At 37.7% G+C, this 22,049-nt stretch overlaps 1 protein-coding gene across 6 annotated transcripts in view; it reads left to right on the plus strand.

The window, feature by feature from the left end:
• Positions 1-22,049, plus strand: part of FAM135A (family with sequence similarity 135 member A) — a 154,208-nt gene that overhangs the window by 127,419 nt on the left and 4,740 nt on the right. For all 6 annotated transcript variants that reach the window (XM_061427131.1, XM_061427136.1, XM_061427132.1 and 3 more), the window contains 4 exons: positions 93-190; positions 3,924-4,075; positions 5,893-6,003; positions 16,407-16,520. In XM_061427131.1, coding sequence (XP_061283115.1) covers positions 93-190; positions 3,924-4,075; positions 5,893-6,003; positions 16,407-16,520 — 475 coding nt within the window. The remainder of the gene's footprint in view (positions 1-92; positions 191-3,923; positions 4,076-5,892; positions 6,004-16,406; positions 16,521-22,049) is intronic.

Consider the following 22,049-nt stretch of genomic DNA (forward strand, 5'->3'; position numbering starts at 1 on the left):
TCTTTAACCATATTTTCAGTACCCAAATTAAAGGTAATGTTTATATTCAGTTTTTCCTGTGTATATAATGTGTATGTTTTGCTTTTGTTTAGAATGATACTTTTGCTGATTTTGATAGCATGACTGATCGCCTTTTGGATGAGATAATACAATATATTCAGATATATAGTCTAACAGTCTCAAAAATAAGGTAACTTTTCTTATTTACATAACTTATTTTTATGTCTCCATGAATTATAGAAAAATTACACAGACTGTCTGGAAATTTTTTGTCCTATTCTAAAATATAGTAGACAGCAATTCAAATTAATATAAAGAGAAAAAATTAAAAGATTTTAGGGAAATACTACATATTGTATAATTCTGTTTATGTGAATTGGCCAGAATTGGCGAGAGAGAAGTAGATCAGTGATTACTTAGGACTGAGGGAGAAGGAGATGGGAGCTGATGATAAGTAAAGAATGTAGGGTTTCTTTTATTTTTTATTTTTTTTAATTTTTCTAATTTTATTTTATTTTTATACTTTACATAATTGTATTAGTTTTGCCAAATATCAAAATGAATCCGCCACAGGTATACATGTGTTCCCCATCCCGAACCCTCCTCCCTCCTCCCTCCCCATACCATCCCTCTGGGCCGTCCCAGTGCACCAGCCCCAAGCATCCAGCATCGTGCATCGAACCTGGACTGGCAACTCTTTTCCTACATGATATTTTACATGTTTCAATGCCACTCTCCCAAATCTTCCCACCCTCTCCCTCTCCCACAGAGTCCATAAGACTGTTCTATACATCAGTGTCTCTTTTGCTGTCTCGTACACCGGGTTATTGTTACCATCTTTCTAAATTCCATATATATGCGTTAGTATACTGTATTTATGTTTTTCCTTCTGGCTTACTTCACTCTGTATAATAGGCTCCAGTTTCATCCACCTCATTAGAACTGATTCAAATGTATTCTTTTTAATGGCTGAGTAATACTCCATTGTGTATATGTACCACAGCTTTCTTATCCATTCATCTGCTGATGGACATCTAGGTTGCTTCCATGTCTTGGCTATTATAAAGAGTGCTGCGATGAACATTGGGGTACACGTGTCTCTTTCCCTTCTGGTTTCCTCAGTGTGTATGCCCAGCAGTGGGATTGCTGGATCATAAGGCAGTTCTATTTCCAGTTTTTTAAGGAATCTCCACACTGTTCTCCATAGTGGCTGTACTAGTTTGCATTCCCACCAACAGTGTAAGAGGGTTCCCTTTTCTCCACACCCTCTCCAGCATTTATTATTTGTAGACTTTTGGATCGCAGCCATTCTGACTGGTGTGAAATGGTACTTCAGTAGGGTTTCTTTTAAAGATGGTGGAATATTCTAAAATTTTTTATAGTGATGCTGCACTACTCTGTAAATACACTAAAAACCATTGAATTGTACACTTTTAGTGGGTGAATTGTATGGTATATGAATTATATCTCAATAAAACTGCTCCCAAAAAGAAAAGTTGTAGGGAGATATATATAAAGAAATGAAACTGTAAGAATATTTTCAGTGTCATGACTATACTTTGAGAGTACCCAAGCAAGAGATGATGATGAAACCAGTATGTCTCATTCTTTAATCACATGTTGTGAGTAGAAATGAGAGAGAGAAAAGTGATTGTTTCTTCTGTTCCAGTAAGAAATAAAGAAAAAATTAAAAGTAATCTTCTTGAGTCAAAAAAGAGTAGAATAAGCTGATGGTTGTCATATCCCAGGTAGGAGGCCAGCTCTTTATACTATAGGCCTTTGTTCAGTCCATTTCCAGTTAGTATAGAGTAGGGACAAAGAGCAGAGAAAAGCAGGTTTTTACCTGAAGTCATTTTTTAAAAATGTTTCTGTTAGAATATGGTGGGAGATGTATGTTGTCGGGGGTGGGGGAGAAGAGATTGTTTTCTAATTATTTTTGTCATTTATGGATCTTAATTTGTTTGCTAAATTTTCTGTAGTCATCTTGTATTCCTTTTATTAATTTGTTATTTTATAATGAGAAAGTATTGTTTCAGGTTTTTTTAATTCATCCACAAGAATATGCCTCTTTTAGTCAGTTACAGTGAGCCATAAAATCCAGAAGCTTGATCTAGCTGACTGAGAACAGTTTGATATCAGACTTGCCTTCCCAGCTTCAGGAAATTTGTCAGCTCCTCCCTAGTCGTTGTCTATAAACCGTTGCTGAGACAGCTCTCAGGCTTGCTTCTTTCACTGTTAGTTGTCCCCAGGGATTCATGTACTGTCTATTGTAAAATAATGGGAAGCAGAAAAGGCTGTTTTGATTTAAGCTATTCCTAGGTAAAGATGAAATCCTCTGTATTAGCTATTATTTTGGTATAATCTTATACTTAAGTAGGAAAATGCATGTATATTTCATGTGTGTTGAAATGCATTCAGTCAAAGAACTCCCCCAACGTGGAGTGTGGACCAAAAATAAGAGAAATGGGGATGTAATGTCTCCTAAATCATCCTCACTGATACGATTTCATTATTTTGTTTTAAATCATGACTTCAGTTTAGTTCAGTTCAGTCACTCAATCGTGTCCGACTCTTTGCAACCCCATGAATCGCAGCACGCCAGGCCTCCCTGTCCATCACCAACTCCCAGAGTCCACCCAAACTCACGTCCATTGAGTCGGTGGTGCCATCCAGCCATCTCATCCTCTGTCGTCCCCTTCTCCTACCCTCAATCTTTCCCAGCATCAGGGTCTTTTCAAATGAGTCAGCTCTTCGCATGAGGTGGCCAAAGTATTGGAGTTTCAGCTTCAACATCAGTCCGTCCAATCAACACCCAGGACTGATCTCCTTTAGGATGGACTGTTCAGATCTCCTTGCAGTCCAAGGGACTCTCAAGAGTCTTCTCCAACACCACAGTTCAAAAGCATCAATTCTTCTGCACTCAGCTTTCTTTATAGTCCAACTCTCACATCCATACATGACCACTGGAAAAACCATAGCCTTGACCAGACAGACCTTTTTTGACAAAGTAATGTCTCTGCTTTTTAATATGCTGTCTAGGTTGGTCATAACTTTCCTTCCAAGGAGTAAGCATCTTTTAATTTCATGGCTGCAATCACCATCTGCAGTGATTTTGGAGCCCCAAAAATAAAGTCTGACACTTTCCACTGTTTCCCCATCTATTTGACATGAAGTGATGGGACCAGATGCCATGATCTTAATTTTCTGAATGTTGAGCTTTAAGCCAACTTTTTCTCTCTCCTCTTTCACTTTGATCAAGAGGCTCTTTAGTTCTTCACTTTCTGCCATAAGGGTGGTGTCATCTGCATATCTGAGGTTATTGATATTTCTCCTGGCAATCTTGATTCCAACTTGTACTTCCTCCAGCCCAGAGTTTCTCATGATGTACTCTGCATATAAGTTAAATAAGCAGGGTGACAATTACAGCCTTGATGTACTCCTTTTCCTGTTTGGAACCATTCTGTTGTCCCATATCCAGTTCCAACTGTTGCTTCCTGACCTGCATACATATTTCTTAGGAGGCAGGTCAGGTGGTCTGGTATTCCCATCTCTTTCAGAATTTTCCACAGTTTATTGTAATTGCTGTGTATACTTAAAAAGGAAAATTTATCATGTAGTCAATATATTATTACTTTTTAAATGTATTTCTAAGCAGTTGCAAACTAGGAGTAAAAATTTTCTGGTAAGTAATATCTTTTTTCTATAGATTAAATATATAAATTATATAATCATAGGAATTTTCTGCTACATTCTCATATTTTTTTCCTTCAAAATGTAGTTACATCATTTCAGAGTATCAAATCGTAGTTTTAAAACGTATTAGAAATTCTTAGTATTTCACATCTCTGTATAGTGATAGCAGCTTTTACTTTTGTTTTTAAAACTAATGCTATGGGAGAAATGTCATTTTTTTTCTTTTATAGCTTTATTGGACATTCTTTGGGCAATTTAATAATCCGTTCAGTGCTTACAAGACCACGGTTTAAATATTACCTCAGCAGGCTTCATACCTTTCTTTCACTTTCTGGACCTCACCTTGGTACACTCTACAATAGCAGTGCTCTTGTTAATACAGGTAAGAAGTTTTATTGTTCAGTATAAAAAATATGGCCTGGGGAGATTTAATCCAAATTTAGTATTTTCTGATGTTTATTTTAGAGCCAATTTGTCACATATAGAATTTCATGAAACAAAAGATGCAGCTATTTTTCTGTTTTATCATGCATAAGAAATAAGCTGATAAAACTCATTTCAGAAAATGATATCCTATTGAAATATTTGTCAAGCCACTGGAGCATTTTTCTCTCTTGTTTTCGTTACGTGTTTATTTTCAGTAAATGTTAGTATTATAAACAGATTATTCTGTTATTCTATTAGTGGAGCAGATAACAAATATCTATAATTAACATAAAGTTATAAAATATTTTATATAGAATGTTAACTCTGATTTTGATTTGATAACAGTAAAGGGATATTAGGAGAAAAATAAATTCTAAACTTTTTAAAGAAATTAAAATAAAAATTAAGACCTCAATTTTTATTAGAATAAATATTCTCATTAAGAAAGATCTTCTACTTGATTTACGCTTATTTGGCTTTGTTTTTCCCTTAGAATTTTTAAATGGCTTTTCTAGTATAGTCAATTGATTCTCATTGAAAGAATAAATTAGGTTTCATCCTGACTTTTTTTCATCAAGCTTTGAGACTCTTATTTCCGTTTTCTCCTCTACTTCTTTCATTGACAAATAAACCACAACATTTTCATTTGAATCTCATTTTGAAGGGTGGTTTTCAAAATCTGGCTTGATCTAGATTTTTACAGTTTCAAAAAGAAGGCAAGAGAAAAAAAAATGAAACATATAAATAATATAAAGTAGAACCCAGCATGAATAAGATGCAGTACTTTAAATTTATTTCCTTTAAATTTATTCCTTCACTAAACTTTTCCCCAGATAGCATTGCAGTTAGCAGCTTTAATCAATTAAAAGGTTTTTTCCTCTTTTCTTTGTTCACCTCAGTAATGTTAGAATCAACAAAAGTAGAAATGAATAGTCTGTAGTCTTAAAAACCAGCTCCAGGGTGATTGAGGTTTTACTTAAGGGGAAGATGCACTTATATACAGGAAACTGGACTTCCATGATGATCTGGTGGTTAAGAGTCTGCCTGCCAATGCAGGTCACACTGTTCGATCCCTGGTCCAGGAAGATCCCACATGCCACAGAGCATCTAAACCCATGTGCCACAGCTACTGAGCCCATGCTGTAGCGCCTGCCTGCCTCAATGAAAAGTACCCCTCACCAGCCACAACGATAGAGAGCCCGTGCACAGCAATGAGGACCTGGCACAGCCAAAAATAAATAAATAGATAAATATTTTAAAATAAATACAGGAAACTGATAATATGAAGAAATACAATTAAAAATTAAAATTTAATTATAATCAGTGTTATTAGAAAACATCATCTAATTGCTCATCCCAGGGCTGAGCTGTGGTGGCTGTAAAGCCTCGGTGCTCAGGCATGTGGAGCTACGACTGTTTGAAGTTTTATCCCCCTTCACTTCATCTTAATTTGAACGAATATATCTAAAGGTATAATATCCCCAAATTTGATCTTGATAGACCATTACCTGTTTAATTACTGAATGAGATAGAAGTAGCAAGCCTTCTGTCAACCATTAACCCATTGTTAACCTCAGTGTGTTTGTGTTTATATTTATTATCAGAAAATGGAAATATTTTGCAAATACATTTTTTATTCACCAACAAAATGCTAATTTGAGGAATATGATTTTTAAGTGAAATATGTATATTAAAATTAATAACCTTGTTATATGGTACTATATTTTCCAGTTTATAACTCTCAAATATCTCGTACCATTAATAACTTTCTAGGTCTGTGGTTTATGCAGAAATGGAAAAAATCAGGTTCTCTTTTACAATTGACATGTCGTGATCATTCAGACCCTCGCCAAACTTTCTTATACAAGCTTAGTAATAAAGCAGGTAAGTATATAGTAACAGTTTTAAAAACATACACTTGAAAACCTCTTTTAAAATAAACCTTTAGCAAATAAGTTAACATGTGTTTCTGGTGATTAAAAAACTATCAATTGGTTGTAATTTCTTAATGAAATCGACTCACAAAACCAAACAACTGATAGCATGATTTAATTTTTTATATGATTGTATTTATTTCTTGTGAGTTGCACAGCTAGTCTGAGATTATCCTAAAAATTTTTAGCATTTATAATTCATACCATGAGTTAGTTTTTTAACTAGGTTCATGTCCTTCTAGGTGCCCCCAACCCCAGTCTTCAGCCCTTGTTTTAAACTGCCACATATTTTTTTATTTTATTATTATAAGTATTTCTGGAAAATGTGAGAAACTGATCACTACCTGATGGCTACCCACTCTAGTATTCTTGGGGCTTCCCCAGTGGTTCAGATGGTAAAGAATCTGCCTGCAATGCATGAGACCTGGGTTTGATCCCTGGGTCAGGTAGATCCCCTGGAGAAGGGAATGGCAACCCACTCCAGTATTCTTGCCTGGAGAATTCCATGGATAGTGGCTACAGTCTATGGGGTCACAAAGAGTCAGACACGAGTACACAACTAACACTTTCACTTTGAAACTATTAGTAGTTATTCCTTCTACAAATTCTGGCCGCTGGATGAATCTGGTTAGTCATCTCTCATTAAGTGAAAGAAAGTGAAAGTGAAAGTCGCTTAGTTGTATCTGACTCTGTGATCCCATGGACTATACAGTCCATGGAATTTTCCAGGCCAGAATACTGGAGTGGGTAGCCTTTCCCTTCTCCAGGGGATCTTCCCAACCCAGGGATTGAACTCAGGTCTCCCACCTTGCAGGCAGATTCTTTACCAGCTGAGCCACAAGGGAAGCCCAAGAATACTGGAGTGGTCCCTTCTTCAGCAGATCTTCCTAACCCAGGAATCAAACCAGGGTCTCCTGCATTGCAGGTAGATTCTTTACCAACTGAGCTATCAGGGGGCATTAACCGGTTATTAAATATATTCCCTATCTTGCATGAAGGGAAACTGTCTAAACTTTTACTAAAATTTTTATATCTAAACTTTTACTCCCAGAAGTCCCCAGCTGGTCTCTCCCCATCCAGTCTCACTCTCTCTAAGTGACCTCACCTCTGACCTTTCGTCTCTCCCTGGGTTATACTCATGTGTTCCCGGCACGCTCTAACCCTTTGAAATCTCCACTTGTGGAGAACAGACTGTGTTCATCTGTGTCTTCTGCACAGACCGTGATCTCTGCTTCCTGCAGAAAAGTTCCCCAGCCTGCAGTCCCCAGCTCCCTGCTCCCCCTGGTGACAGAACAGAGGAGTGGCACACTTTTTTGCTGAAGGGCTGGATAGTACACATTTTGGCTTGTAGTCCGTGGGATCTCAGTTGTAACAACTCAACATAGCATTGTAGCACAAGAACAGCTATAGCCAACACGTGAGCTGATGAGTGTGGCTGCATTTCAAACAAATTTTATTTATGCAAAAAGTAAAAAGGCAGCAGTTCAGATCACACAGGCCACACTGTACCACCTTTGTTGTAGAAGCAGCTGGACTTCTGATTTCTTGTTACTGAGGCCCACCTGGAGGGGGAGCGCATCCTCTTGCTCTCCATCCCAGCACAGCAGTTATTCCTCCACCATCACAGGAAACTGCTTCCTGTGAGGCTTATCCCACCCAGGCTCCGCTGCCTTCTTAAGTTATGATGACCTCCTTGCATGGTCAGTGAGAACTTTGATAGGAGTTCATTGACAAATATTTACTGCACAGTTATGCTTTAGGAAAAGATAGTTTCGGGATCTTAATATCCTGGCATCAATTTGGTAATTCCACAAGCAGCTCTTTAAATGGTTCATCAAGCATTAAAGAGCCTTTCTCAACTCTGGTAACGTTCTATTCCACTCCACTGTGAAACCACACGTGGCTACACTCTACTCTGAAATTTCAACCAGTTTTTCATCCTGTCACTGTAATATCCTGTCTTCTTTGAACACACTCATCCTTTGCTGTAGTCACGTCGTACATGTTTGTGCTTCCCACCTTCCTTGCTTTTTCTACTACCATTCCTCCCTGTGACTGCACATCTTTGCAGAACTAATCCTCTTCATTCTCTGAAATTATACTCCACACCATCACCTATCCAGAGCTTTCCTTGATGCCCTGTCTGATGTAATGTTCATTCCCTGGTGGCTCACATGGTAAAGAATCGGTCAGCAATGCAGGAGACCCAGGTTCAATCCCTGGGTTAGGAAAATCCCTGGAGAAGGGAATGGCAACCCATTCCAGTATTCTTGCCTTGAGAAGTCCATGGACAGAGGAGCTTGGTGGCCTAATGCCTATGGAGTCGCAGAGAGTCATGCACGACTAGTACCCAGTATATACCTTCATATCTTGAGTCGTCTGTCTCTGGAAAGCCCTCATTCCAGTCTTCATTTACCTGCTAGATGCCTGTGCTTACATTTCAAACTAAGTGTGTCTGAAATTGAATGTGTTTTCTTCTGCTGCTTCCTCTTCTTTCAACCTTTTCTAAATGGTACTTGTCCTCTGGATGACTTGGTGTGAAACATCTCAGTGTCATCTGTGGTGGATCCTACTTCTTTGTGTTTACCACATCCCGAGTTGTGAGTGTCATCTGTGAGCTGCTTTAACATTACATATGAACCTCTTTTATTATACTCATTACAGCTTATCTCATGTCAATCATCTTTATGCCTCTTGGCCTTTTTTCCCTGACTAGGATCTGTCATGACAACCCTTTCCCACTCCCCCACTACATGTGCCCTCAGTACTACTTACAATACCCTCAAGAACCACTTAGCATAGTTCTTCCCAGTAGGTGTTCGTTACAAAGCCATTGAATCAATGATCTTTTCAACGTTATGTTCAGTATCCAAAAGCAGGTCAAATGTTGTATGGTAAGCTGAAAATCAAACCCATGTTTCTTAAGTAACTTAAACTAGTAAACTTAAGCCCTGGCCTTTTAAATCTGTTTTTCATCTTCATCCTTATCACCATGTTCTCCTCCTGCTCTTGAAACATTTGATATGAACACCAGGCAGATTTAGTCATTGAATACAGCCCACTTCATTTGAGTCTTGTTTTTTTTTTTTTTAATTTTATTTTATTTTTAAACTTTACATAATTGTATTAGTTTTGCCAAATATCAAAATGAATCCGCCACAGGTATACATGTGTTCCCTCCCCATACCATCCGTCTGGGTCGTCCCAGTGCACTAGCCCCAAGCATCCAGTATCGTGTATCGAACCTGGACTGGCAACTCATTTCTTACATGATATTTTACATGTTTCAATGTCATTCTCCCAAATCTTCCCACCCTCTCCCTCTCCCACAGAGTCCATAAGACTGTTCTGTACATCAGTGTCTCTTTTGCTGTCTCGTACACCGGGTTATTGTTACCATCTTTCTAAATTCCATATCCTTTTCAGGATTCTGCCTTAACTACTGTTATGAATATGAGGAAGATAATTGGAAATGGTTATTTCATGTGTTATTGGTTATTAGAGTCCATGAAAGAAAGGTTTTTTTTAGGTGAAGTTTTAAGATTTTGTGTCTAAGGGTACAAAGTAATGAGTTATTCACAGTATACAGAAATATATGCTTGATTCACAAAATCACAAGATATTCCTACATCACATAGTTCTCATGTGAGAAAAACTTAGACTGACTAGATCCATTGTGTGTAGCTATGGAGTTTGTACTACTGCTGCTGACAGGGTTTGTTGTTCAGTCACTAATCTGTGTCTGACTCTTTGCGACCCCATGGACATGCCAGGCTCCTCTGTCCTCCACTGCCTCCTGAGGAGTTTGCTCAAATTCATGTCCATTGAGATGGTTGTTCTCTCTACCTATCTCATCCTCTCCTGCCCACTTCTTTTTTGACCTTCAATCTTTCCTAGCATCGGAGTCTTTTCCAATGAGTTGGCTCAGGTGGCCAAAGTATTGGAACTTTGGCTTCAGCATCAGTCCTTCTAGTGAATATTCAGGGTTGATTGACTGGTTTGATCTCCTTGCTGTCCAAGGGACTCTCAAGAGTTTTCTCCAGCACCACAGTTCAAAAGTATCAATTTTTTGGCACTCAGCCTTTATGGTCCAGCTCTCACATCAGTACATGCCATGAAAAACCATAGCTTTAACTGTATGGACCTTTATTGGCAAAGGGATGTCTCTGCTTTTTAATACCGTGTCTAGGTTGGTCGTAGCTTTCCTTCCAAGGAGCAAGAGTCTTTTAATTTCATGGTTCCAGTCACATCCACAGTGATTTTCGTGCCCAAGAAAATAAAGTCTGTCACTGCTTCCGCTTTTTCCCCTTCTATTTGTCATGAAGTGATGGAACAGGAAAGGAAATATATGAAAGGCAAAAAATGTAAATGTTCCCTGGGGTCTGTGTATTTATACTGCATTTTACAAAGTAACATTTAATTAGCAATAGTAATAATAGCAGGGCTTCCCCTGTAGCTCAGCAGTAAAGAATCTGGCTGCAGTGCAGGAGATGCGAGTACAATTCCTGTGTTGGGAAGATCCCCTCAAGAAGAAAATGGCAACCCACTCTAGTGTTTTTGCCTGAAAAATCCCATATATAGAAGAGCCTGGTGGCCTCAGTCCATGGGGTCGCATAAGAGTCAGCCACAACTTAGCGAAAACAAGAACAATAATAGCAACATAAGAAAAACACGAGAGAGAGTATAACTGTAAAATTTTACTGTAAACATTCTGTAATCTATGGCATTCCCCTCTGAAAAGATATTTACATTACTTTATAATTATTTGTAGATCTGAATAGATCTTTTGCACTTGAATTCTTTTCTAAGAATTAGTTATAATTTTGCTTACAAGTTACTGATTTATTATTTGCCTTATAATGTGTGGCAGGACTTTCATCTCCCCTCTGGTTGTACCAGCACTGTTTAGGAGCCAAACTTTAAAAGCACACATAGATACTAATTTTAGCAGAAACACTGACAAGTTTACTTAATCTAAATAACACTCAGTTTTTCCAGTGGTACAGTGGGAATAATACTGTCTTTCTCACAAGACTGTTAAAGGTTAAACAAGATAATTCATGTAAAATAATCAGCATTCTGAATAATACAAAACTCAGTAAATATTAATTAGTAAAAACACCTCTAAATGAAGACATGCCTGAACTAAAATAGTATTATGGATTTATAAATCTGTTTGGGGAGTTTTTTTTAGCAGAACTGTCAATATTGCTAGCTAAAAAATTATTCAAATGACTTATTAAAGTGCTAGCATGTCATACCTGTGAATGTGTTTAACTTTGTGACATAGGAGCCCCGTTGCCCCCTTTGCAGCTGAGACAGACACGTGGAGCGGCCGAGCGCCCGCCACTGCCCACCAGCCAGTACCAGCCCACATGGCCAGAGCAGGCATGCTAAGCCAGGAATGTGTGCTTTCAAGAGTTTGAGAAGGTTTTTCTAATTTTAGTTTTAAATATCAACAAATATTCATTAATTGATTTTAACTTATAATATTGTCATAGGAGTTGGAGCAATTCTCTCCAAGCTATGTTTTTCCCTTTTTTTGGGGGGAGGGGGGGCGGGAATCATCTCAATGAAATATGAGTAGTCAATTCCTAGGAAACCTCTACACCTGTATATGTACATATAATTCTTTATTCACAAGATAGAAGTAGATGGGTTCACGTCAGAAACTTTAAGTAAATATTAATAAAACAGGAACACATAGAGCAGCATTTACTTAACCAATTTACTTAGCCAGTATGCCATTCGCAGGTATTTTTAAACAGGAGCCCTGGTGATAACTGTTCTGTTATACTTTACTTTGCTAAAGCTAAATACAACGTCTTGGATGCCTTGGTCTGATTATTGCTTTTGTTTCTTCTGAACGGCCAGTTTCCTGTTCTTTTGAGAAAGCCTAAAATCACCTGTCTAAAGCAAAATCAGACTCCTACCCTCTTCCCTTTTTTAAGCAAGGCCTCCCCCGTGGGTCTTCATTTTGAAACAGTCTTTTTTATCTCTGCAACATATCATTGGATAATAACTTTCCTTAATCAAAAGCTAGAACTAGAGCAATGTGGAAGGTAAGCTGTAGATTAGGTGACAGCGGTACTGAATGGTCAGGTTCACAGAGAAAGAAGGGTCGGGGTGCTCCCAGCATTCCATGATGAGGCCTCAAAAATAGCCAAAGAACAAACTATCCATTGTTAGAATTTCAAAAACAAAATATCCTTATTTTAAGATCTTCCTAAATATATCTGCTTGGAGAAGGAAATGGCAACCCACTCCAGTGTTCTTGCCTGGAGAATCCCAGGGACGGGGAGCCTGGTGGGCTGCTGTCTCTGGGGTCGCACAGAGTCAGACACGACTGAAGTGACTTAGCAGCAAATATATCTGCTTAGACTCTCTTTACCAGCTGTTGAATTCTGACAAATAAAATATAACAATTAAAGAAGTCTCTTGCAGTACCACTTTGGCACAAAATACTTTTTTCTTACAGCAGATTACAGAGACGTTTAATAATAGGTATGACTTGATTTGTAATTAACATTTGTATTTTGTTTCTGAAAGTATAGGAAAGCATCAGCATCAACTCACATTTTAAGAAGTGAATTCTTTCAAATGTGTTTTAAATAAATGAGTGAAAATAAGAACAGTTTAATACTGTGTAGAATATGTCCCTTTAGAAAGCACAGGATTTCTCAACCTCTCAGCACTTTGGATATTCTGGGCTGAATGTTCTTTGTTGTCAGGGTCTGTCCTGTGCATTGTAGGATGTTTAGCAGCATCCCTGGTCTCTGCCCAATAAATAGTGCAAACACACCTTAGCCCTTCATGTCCTAGCCCCTGCTTGTGAGAAACAGCATTGTCTCTGGACACTACTAAATGTTCCCTGAGGTGTAAAACCACCGGTTCAAAACAGCTATTTTTGTCAATTCCAGAAAATAAAACAGAGATGAGTCAATATGAATTGCTTTGTGTGTGCGTGCTAAGTCGCTTCAATTGTGTCTGACTCTTTATGACCCTATGGACTATAGCCCACCAGGCTCCTCTATCCATGGGATTCTCCAGTGAATTGCTTTAAAGCTCATTAAATTTTTCAGGAAAAACAAATGAGCAGTCAAAAGTATCAGGAAGACTAAAATAATGAAGATGAAATTTATAATGTTCATTCATACATAAGTCATGTAATTATACAGTCCAGAAAAATTTTGAACATTTACTTTTTATCTTTCATGGCAATCCTGAAAAGCAGCTAAAATATTTAGAAACTTTTCTAGTTAAACTATCTCATTCTACAGAGGGGAAAAGAGTATTACTTTACCAAGTTAGAGGTAACTTTTCAACCAAGAATTAGTCACCTTGGGCTGAGTGAAGGTCAGTGGACAAGGCTGTCTTTGAGCAGGTAGAGTCAGTGCAGGTACACAGAGGATGAACCTACGGTACAAGGCTCCCCAGACACAGCCCTGAGATGTGTCCATCAGCTGGATTTTGTTCAGATGAAGTGCTGCCATGATTCCCAGCAGTACTGCACCTCGGGGACCACCATGTTTCTCTTTGAGCTGCTGCCCTCTCCAGCCAACACTGCTACACAGGAATGGAAACAAAAGACTCAAAAAAGAGGCCAGAGTCTGTTTCACTTGGCTGATGCAAAAAGTAGGCTCCATACAGGATGCTCATTATCATTAATAAATACATTGTTGTTGAAAACATGTTATTAAAATAATTCAATTTAAAATGCATTTTTAAAGTACGGTGGCTTTTTAAAGTACAGTGCTATCTTGGAAATCACATTTTAAAATATGACAGTATCATGTATCTATATTGATGTTAGTGTCTTTGATTGTATTTATTTTATCATGGAATCAAAGAGCATAAGGGTTTCTTGGACACCCCCTCCTCTTTTCTTGGTTTGCGTACTTCCACTCCACCAAGCTGTCTGAACCTAGGAGACACCAGTGCTCCTCTCAAGGATCTAAATCATCTGAAGCAGTGATTCTGAGCCTGAATGCCATTATTTCTGTAGAAGCACAGCAGAATCTCTGCAAAGAGTGATTTTTTGGGAAAATATATTTAAATTTTAATTAAATGACTATAATTTTTATAATATAAACTATAGAAATAGAGTGCCAGTAAATGGGGTGGTAATTGGAGGGGAGCATAAAGTCCAAGGACAGATTTGTTGAGTGAGTGACTTTTTTTTAACATGAGAGATATATAATATTTTACATACTGGTAAAAATGTAAAAGATGCTGGTGTTTTGAGAAAAAGTACAGAAACATTACTGAGCAAGGCTGCCACAGGCTGTGCAGCATCATTCCTGTCAATGTGATGGGAGTGATGCCCCCGGAGCTGTGCAGTGTGGTTGCCTTTACAGAGGACACACATGTTAGGTAATAGAAAAAGCCAACTCTGCTGTTAAATGGCTGGTTTCATGCAGCTCAGGATAAAATTTCAGTTAACTGTCAGATTTAGGAAGCACAGCACCTAAGGTAACTGGGTTAGAAGTGAAAATGATGTGCCATGGGATGGTGGCTTTCACATTTTTTGGCTTGTTGACCCCTTAAAAGAATTTGGAAACAGTTTGTATCCCCTTGTATAATTTTATAGTGATACCTACAACTATTTTCTATAATTTTAAATAGTTGCAATGGATATATTTTCTGGCATGTGAGGTAGTATACATTTACTGTATTTTCATAAACATGTAAAGACTTAGAGCTATAAATTAATTTGTGGGAAATATGTGCCATGACATCTAATTGATAGTCATTTCTTAACTGTCAAACAATCTATCAAATCAAACTTTTTGTAAGAGAAAGTAAGACTTCATTCATTTTTGGCTTGATTCTCCCTGGGTATGTACCATAAGAAGATCTGAAATAGATTGGAGAAATAGATTGGAGAAAAAAATATCTTTCTCTCATAAGGTAGGAGAAGGAAAAATCATTTTTAGAAAAGTGCTCATATGGAAGCTGGGATGTAGAAACCAGTTTTCTTAAAGATGTAAATGCTTATCTGCCCCATGGAGTCTTAAATTACCCCAAAGGGTAAGTGTATGCCAGCTCTAAGACCTCTGCTTAGTTCACACAGATGATTCCCAGAGTCGTGCCAGTGAAGGCATTGGTTTCAAATAATGTCAGAGGGAAATGAATTTGTCTCATGAAATGTGAGAATGAAGGGGAAAATCTTTTCTTAATCTTTCTAAAATATAATTTTTAAAATATTTACGCAACTGAGTTAATTCCTATTATAGCCATTCTGTTATTTCACTTACATTCCTAGAATTTTGTATATTCAAGTGGCCACAAAGTAGTATCTTCTCATTGACAAAAGAAGGGATGACCTTACATTTGGCACAGAAGGTATATACCATTTCACCTGGCTGTGTGTCAGTCTAAACTCTTCATCATTAGGGTCCTTAAGTTCCAGAGAAGACAGGGAGCTTCTATGAAAGCTTTTTATATTCTGGATCCAAAGTAGTCCCCACAATTGACTGTCTCTAAGAATCTGAATTTCAGGGCACAAAAAGTATCAAAATTTTATTCTGGAACATTCCAGAACAAAATTTTATGTACTAAATAACCAATTATAATGTGTTACCAATATCTATTTGTACCTTATTTAATTAATCACATAAAATTTGATTTTGTATTTACTGGTCTGAGCCAGATAGTAAAATTAGAACATCACTAGTACTAAAGTGGTCAGGAATGTAGTTTCAGTATTTAAATGAGTTATTTAGCAAAGCATCCCAAGGACACAAGCCCTAAATTCACCTAGTTTACTGAAAAATTAAAAAATTAAATAGACCTAACAAAAAGTCTATTGAATAGATCATAAAATTTTTTATTAAAAATTCAAAGTATTTATTATCTTGACATCATGCTTAAATAAGGAGAAAATATAAGTAATATTGGGCAATGGTCAAATGCAAACTTAAAGTAAAAAGTCAGCTTTAAATGATTTTGTACAGAGTGTTTTGTTTTTATGGAAGAGTGTACTTTTGTAACCTTGGGAAATAATTCTGAATATTGATGAATATCCTTTGGAAATAAGACTATGAAATAAGAACATTATGGTAAAATTTCAGTTCACCTATCCAGTTTCTCCCTCACCCCCATACCACAACGCTTGCCCTCTCTCAGTGCAGACACACAGTTCTCATATCAGCGCCTAAACTACGTAAATGAAACTGGCGGTTTTGGTAGAGAATACCTAGTAATTTGGAGAAGGAATTCATCGGGTACTTAAAAAGGCATAAACTTAATACTACTGAGGAAGTACATTTATGGTCACTTAATATGATACTAGTAAGTTACGTATAATCTGGTAAATTGTTGCACTGTAACTCAGTATTTTTTTCTTCACAGGGCTTCACTACTTCAGAAATGTTGTCCTAGTGGGATCTCTGCAAGATCGCTATGTTCCTTATCATTCTGCCCGCATTGAAATGTGCAAGACAGCTTTGAAGGACAAACAGTCAGGTAACGAAGTAAATTAGAAATATTTAAGAGAGTTCTGTCTACGTATGAGTCTCTCCCAAATTTTTCTTGCATTCCTGTTCTCTCTCCTTTCTCTTGTCCTTGCTTTCCTCTGACTTCCTTTTCCACCTGCTGATAGTAACAGCTATCCTTTCTCCATTTTCCTTCATCTGTTTTCTTCTACCATGTAAGATGTTTTGGCCAGTGAAACCGTAGTTGTTCTTTTGAAATCCCTTTTTCATATAATTACAAATAGTTCTCCATTTTACTGCTTCAGAAGTAATTTGTGCTTCAGTTTCCTCTGGTTTCTTGGGATTGGTGGTTGCAGTAAAGGTCATGCTGCATGTTTGGCAATACTTTACTTTTAGTCAAAGAGTAAAGTAACTATACTTGTTGGCAGCAAGCAGACTAGTCAAGAAAAAAAGAGAGGACCAAAATAAAATGAGAAATGAAAGTGGAATAGTTACAACATCTGACACCACAGAAATACAAAGATCCTAAGAGACTGTGAACAATCATACACCAATAAAATGAACAACCTAAAAGAAATTGATACATTTCTAGAAATGTAAAATCTCCACAGACTGAAACAGGAAGAAATAGAAAATATGAACATAATTACCAGCAGTGGAATTTAATCAGAAGAAAAAAAAAACCCTCCCAACAAATAAAAGTACAGGATCACACAGATTCATTGGTGAATTCTACCAAAAGTTTGAATAGAGGTAATAGCTATCCTCAAACTATTCTAAAAATTGAATGTGAAGAAAGATTTACATTATTCTACAAAGCCAGCATCACCCTGATACCAAAACTGGACAAAGGCACCACAAAAAAGGAAAATTACAAGCCAGTATCATTGATGAACATACAAGCAAAAATCCTCAACAAAATATTAGCAAACCAAATTCAACAATGTATTAAAGGGATCACACATCAAAAGTGGGACTTATTCTAGGGATGCAAGGATAGTTCATTATCTGCAAATTAATTGATGTGATACATCACATTAACAAATGATAAAAAACACATGATCATCTCAATTGATGCTGAAAAGTGTGACAAAATTCACCGTCCATTCATGATGAAAACTCGTCACAGTGAGTATAAAGAGAATATATCAACATAATTTATGGGAAACAAAACCCAAAGCTAACTTCATATTCAATGGTGAAAGCTAAAAGTATTTCCTCTAAGATCAGGAATAAATCCACTCTTACCACTTTTATTCAAATAGTATTGAAAGTCGAGAAAACTAAGATCATGGACTCTGGTCCCAGCACTTCATGGCAAATAGATGCGGAAACAATGGAAACACTGACAGACTTTATTTTCTTGGGCTTCCAAATCACTACAGCCATGAAATTAAAAGACGCTTGCTCCTTGGAAGAAAACCTATGACACACCTAGACAGCACATTTAAAAAGTAGAGATATTACTTTACTGACAAAGAGTCGGACATGACTGAGCAACTGAAAAACAACAACTCACAGCAATCAGAAAAAGAAATAAAAGTCATCCAAACTAGAAGAGAAGAAGTAAAACTGTTATTGTTTGCAGATGTCATGATACTATTTGCTTTTCTATACACTGATAATGAACTGTAAGAAAGAGAAAGCAAGAAAACAGTCCTGTTTGAAATTGCATCAAAAACAAAATCCCTAGGAATAAACTTAACCAATGAGATGAAAGGCCCCTGTATTCGAAGCTATGGTTTTTCCAGTAGTCATATATGGATGTGAGAGTTGGGCCATAAAGAAGGCTGAGTGCTGAAGAATTGATGCTTTTGAACTGTGGGGTTGGAGACGATTCTTGAGAGTCCCTTGGACTACAAGGAGATCAAACCAGTCAATCCTAAAGGACATCAATCCTGAATATTCTTTGTAGGGACTGATGTTGAGGCTGAAGCTCCCAGACTTTGGCCACCTGATGCAAAGAGCCAACTCACTGGGAAAGACCCTGATGCTGGGAAAGATTGAAGGCAGAGAAGAGGATGACAGAGGACGAGATGGTTGGATGACATTACCAACTCAATGAACATGAGTTTGAGAAAGCTCCAGGAGATGATGAAGGACAGAGAAGCCTGGCATGTTGTAGTGCATGGAGTCACAAAGAGTCGGACATGACTGAGCGACTGAAAAACAAAACTCATAGCAATCAGACAGAAAAAGAAATAAAAGTCATCCAAACTAGAAGAGAAGAAGTAAAACTGTTACTGTTTGCAGATGTCATGATACTATTTGCTTTTCTATACACTGGTAGTGAACTGTAAGAAAGAGAAAGCAACAGTCCTGTTTGAAATTGCATCAAAAACAAAATCCCTAGGAATAAACTTAACCAATGAGATGAAAGACCTATATTCTGAAAACTATGAAATGCTGATGAAGGAAGTTGAAGATGATAGAAAGAAATGGAAAGATATCCATGGATTGGAAGAATTAACACTGTTAAAATGTCTATACTCCCCCAGGCAATTTATAGGTTCAGAATGATCCTCATCAACATACCAGTGGCATTTTTCACAGAACTAGAACAAATAATCCTAAAATTTATACACAACCAAAAAAGATCCCAGATAACCAAAGCAGTCTCGAGGAAAAAGCAAAGCTGGACAGTCACACTCCCTGACTTCAGACTATGCTATAAAACTACAGTAATCAAAACACCACGGTGCTGGCAAAAAACAGCCACAGAGATCAATGGAACAGAATAGAGTCCCCAGACATAAACCCATATACCTATGGTCAGTTAATCTGTGACAAAAGAGGCAAAGACATACAATGGGGAAAAGATCGTCTCTTCAATAAGTGGTACTGGAAAAACTGGGCAGCTACATGTAAAAAGATGAAAATAGAACATTTTCTCACAACATATAAAAAATTAAACTCAAAATGGATTAAAGATATAAGATCAGAAACCATAAAAGTCCTATAAGAAAACATAGGCAAAAAAAAAAAGAACACTCTTGGACACAAGTCATAGCAGTATTTGCATCTGTCACCTCTCAATGGGCTTCCCAACTGGTGTTAGTGGTAAAGAACCCACAAAAGCAAAAATAAATGAGACCTAAATAAAACTTTCAGTGTTAATGCTCATGCACAGCAAAGGAAACCATCAAAAAACAAAAAGACCACCTGCTGAATGGGAGAAAATACTCGCAAATGATATGACCAGTAAACCAAATTATATAAACAGCTCATACAACTCAACATCAAAAACAAAAACAAACTGATTATAAAATGGGCAGAATACTTGAACAGACATTTCTCCAAAGAAAACATACAGATGGCCAACAGGTACATGAAAAGCCGCTCAGCATTGCTAATCATCAGGGAAATGCAAATCAAGATCACCATGACAAATGTTGGTGAGAATGTGAGAAAAGGGAACCCCCAATGGTCATGTATGGATGTGAGAGTTGGACTGTGAAGAAAGCTGAGCGCCAAAGAATTGATGCTTTTGAACTGTGGTGTTGGAGAAGACTCTTGAGAGTCCCTTGGACTGCAAGGAGATCCAACCAATCCATTCTGAAGATCAGCCCTGGGATTTCTTTGGAGGGAATGATGCTGAAGCTGAAACTCCAGTACTTCGGCCACCTCATGTGAAGAGTCGACTCATTGGCAAAGACTGATGCTGGGAGGGATTTGGGGCAGGAGAAGAGGGGATGACAGAAGATGAGATGGCTGGATGGCATCACTGACTCGATGGATGTGAGTCTGAGTGGACTCCGGGAATTGTTGATGGACAGGGAGGCCTGGCGTGCTGCGATTCATGGGGTCACAGAGTTGGACATGACTGAGCGACTGAACTGAACTCAACTGTACATTTGTAGTGGGAATGTAAACTGGTTCAGCCATTGTGGCAAACAATATGGAGTTTCTTCAAAAAATTAAAAATAGAACTACCATATGATCCAGTAATTCCACTTCTGGGTATATTGCCAAAGAGAAAGAAAACACGGATTCCAAAAGATACATGCACCCGATACTCATAGCAGCATTGTTTATAGTAGTCAAGATATGGAAGCAACATGTGTCCATTAACAGATGAATCAATAAAGAAGATGTGATACATATATATGATGGAATATTACTCAGCCACTTAAAAGAATGGAATATTACCATTTGTATGCTTAGTGAAATAAGTCAGAGAAAGATAAATGTACAACGTGTTATCACTTATATGTGGAATCTAAAAAATAAAGCAAATGATTAAATATAACAGGAAACAAATTCACAGCTACAAAGAACAAACTAGTGATTACCACTGGGGAGAAGGATGGGCAAGACATGGGTAGATACAAACTACTATGTGTAAAACAAACTATAAGAATATACATGCATGCTAAGTTGCTTCAGTTGTGTCTAAGGCTTCTTAGCGACCCTATGGACTCTACCCTACCAGGCTCCTCTGTCCATGGGGTTCTCCAGGCAAGACTACTGGGTTGCCATGCCCTTCTCCAGGGGATCTTCCCAACTCAGGGATCAAACCCATGTATCTTATGTCTCCTGCATTGGCAGGGGGCTTCTTGACCACTGATACTACCTGAGAAGACACAAGAATATACATTACAGGGAATGTAGCCAATATTTTATAGTAACTTTAAATGGAGTATAAGCTATGAAAATATAGAATCAATGTATACCTGAAACTCAGAAGAAATGGAGTAGCCATCGTGGTCTACAAAAGAGTCTGAAATGCAGTACTTGGATGCAATCTCAAAAACAACAGAATGATCTCTGTTCGTTTCCAAGGCAAACCATTCAATATCACAGTAATCCAAGTCTATCCTCCAACCAGTAACGCTGAAGAAGCTGACGTTGAACAGTTCTATGAAGACCTACAAGACCTCTTAGAACTAACACGCAAAAAAGATGTCCTTTTCATTATAGGGGACTGGAATGCAAAAGTAGGAAGTCAAGAAACACATGGAGTAACAGGCAAATTTGGCCTTGGAATACACAGTGAAGCAGGGCAAAGACAATAGAGTTTTGCTAAGAAAATGCACTGGTCATAACAAACACCCTCTTCTAACAACACAAGAGAAGACTCTATACATGGACATCACCAGATGGTCAACACTGAAATCAGATTGATTATGTTCTTTGCAGCCAAAGATGGAGAAGCTCTATACAGTCAGCAAAAACAAGACAGGGAGCTGACTGTGGCTCAGACCATGAACTCCTTATTGCCAAATTCAGACTGAAATTGAAGAAAGTAGGGAAAACCACTAGACCATTCAGGTATGACCTAAATCAAATCCCTTATGATTATACAGTGGAAGTGAGAAATAGATTTAAGGGCCTATATCTGATAGATAGAGTGCGTAATGAACTATGGAATGAGGTTCATGACATTGTACAGGAGACAGGGATCAAGACCATCCCAATGGAAAAGAAATGCAAAAAAGCAAAATGGCTGTCTGGGGAGGCCTTACAAATAGCTGTGAAAAGAAGAGAAGCGAACAGCAAAGGAGAAAAGGAAAGATAGAAACATCTGAATGCAGAGTTCCAAAGAATAGAAAGAAGAGAA

The sequence above is a fragment of the Bos javanicus genome, chromosome 9, assembly GCF_032452875.1.
Source record: "Bos javanicus breed banteng chromosome 9, ARS-OSU_banteng_1.0, whole genome shotgun sequence".
NCBI classification, from domain to species: domain Eukaryota; kingdom Metazoa; phylum Chordata; class Mammalia; order Artiodactyla; family Bovidae; genus Bos; species Bos javanicus.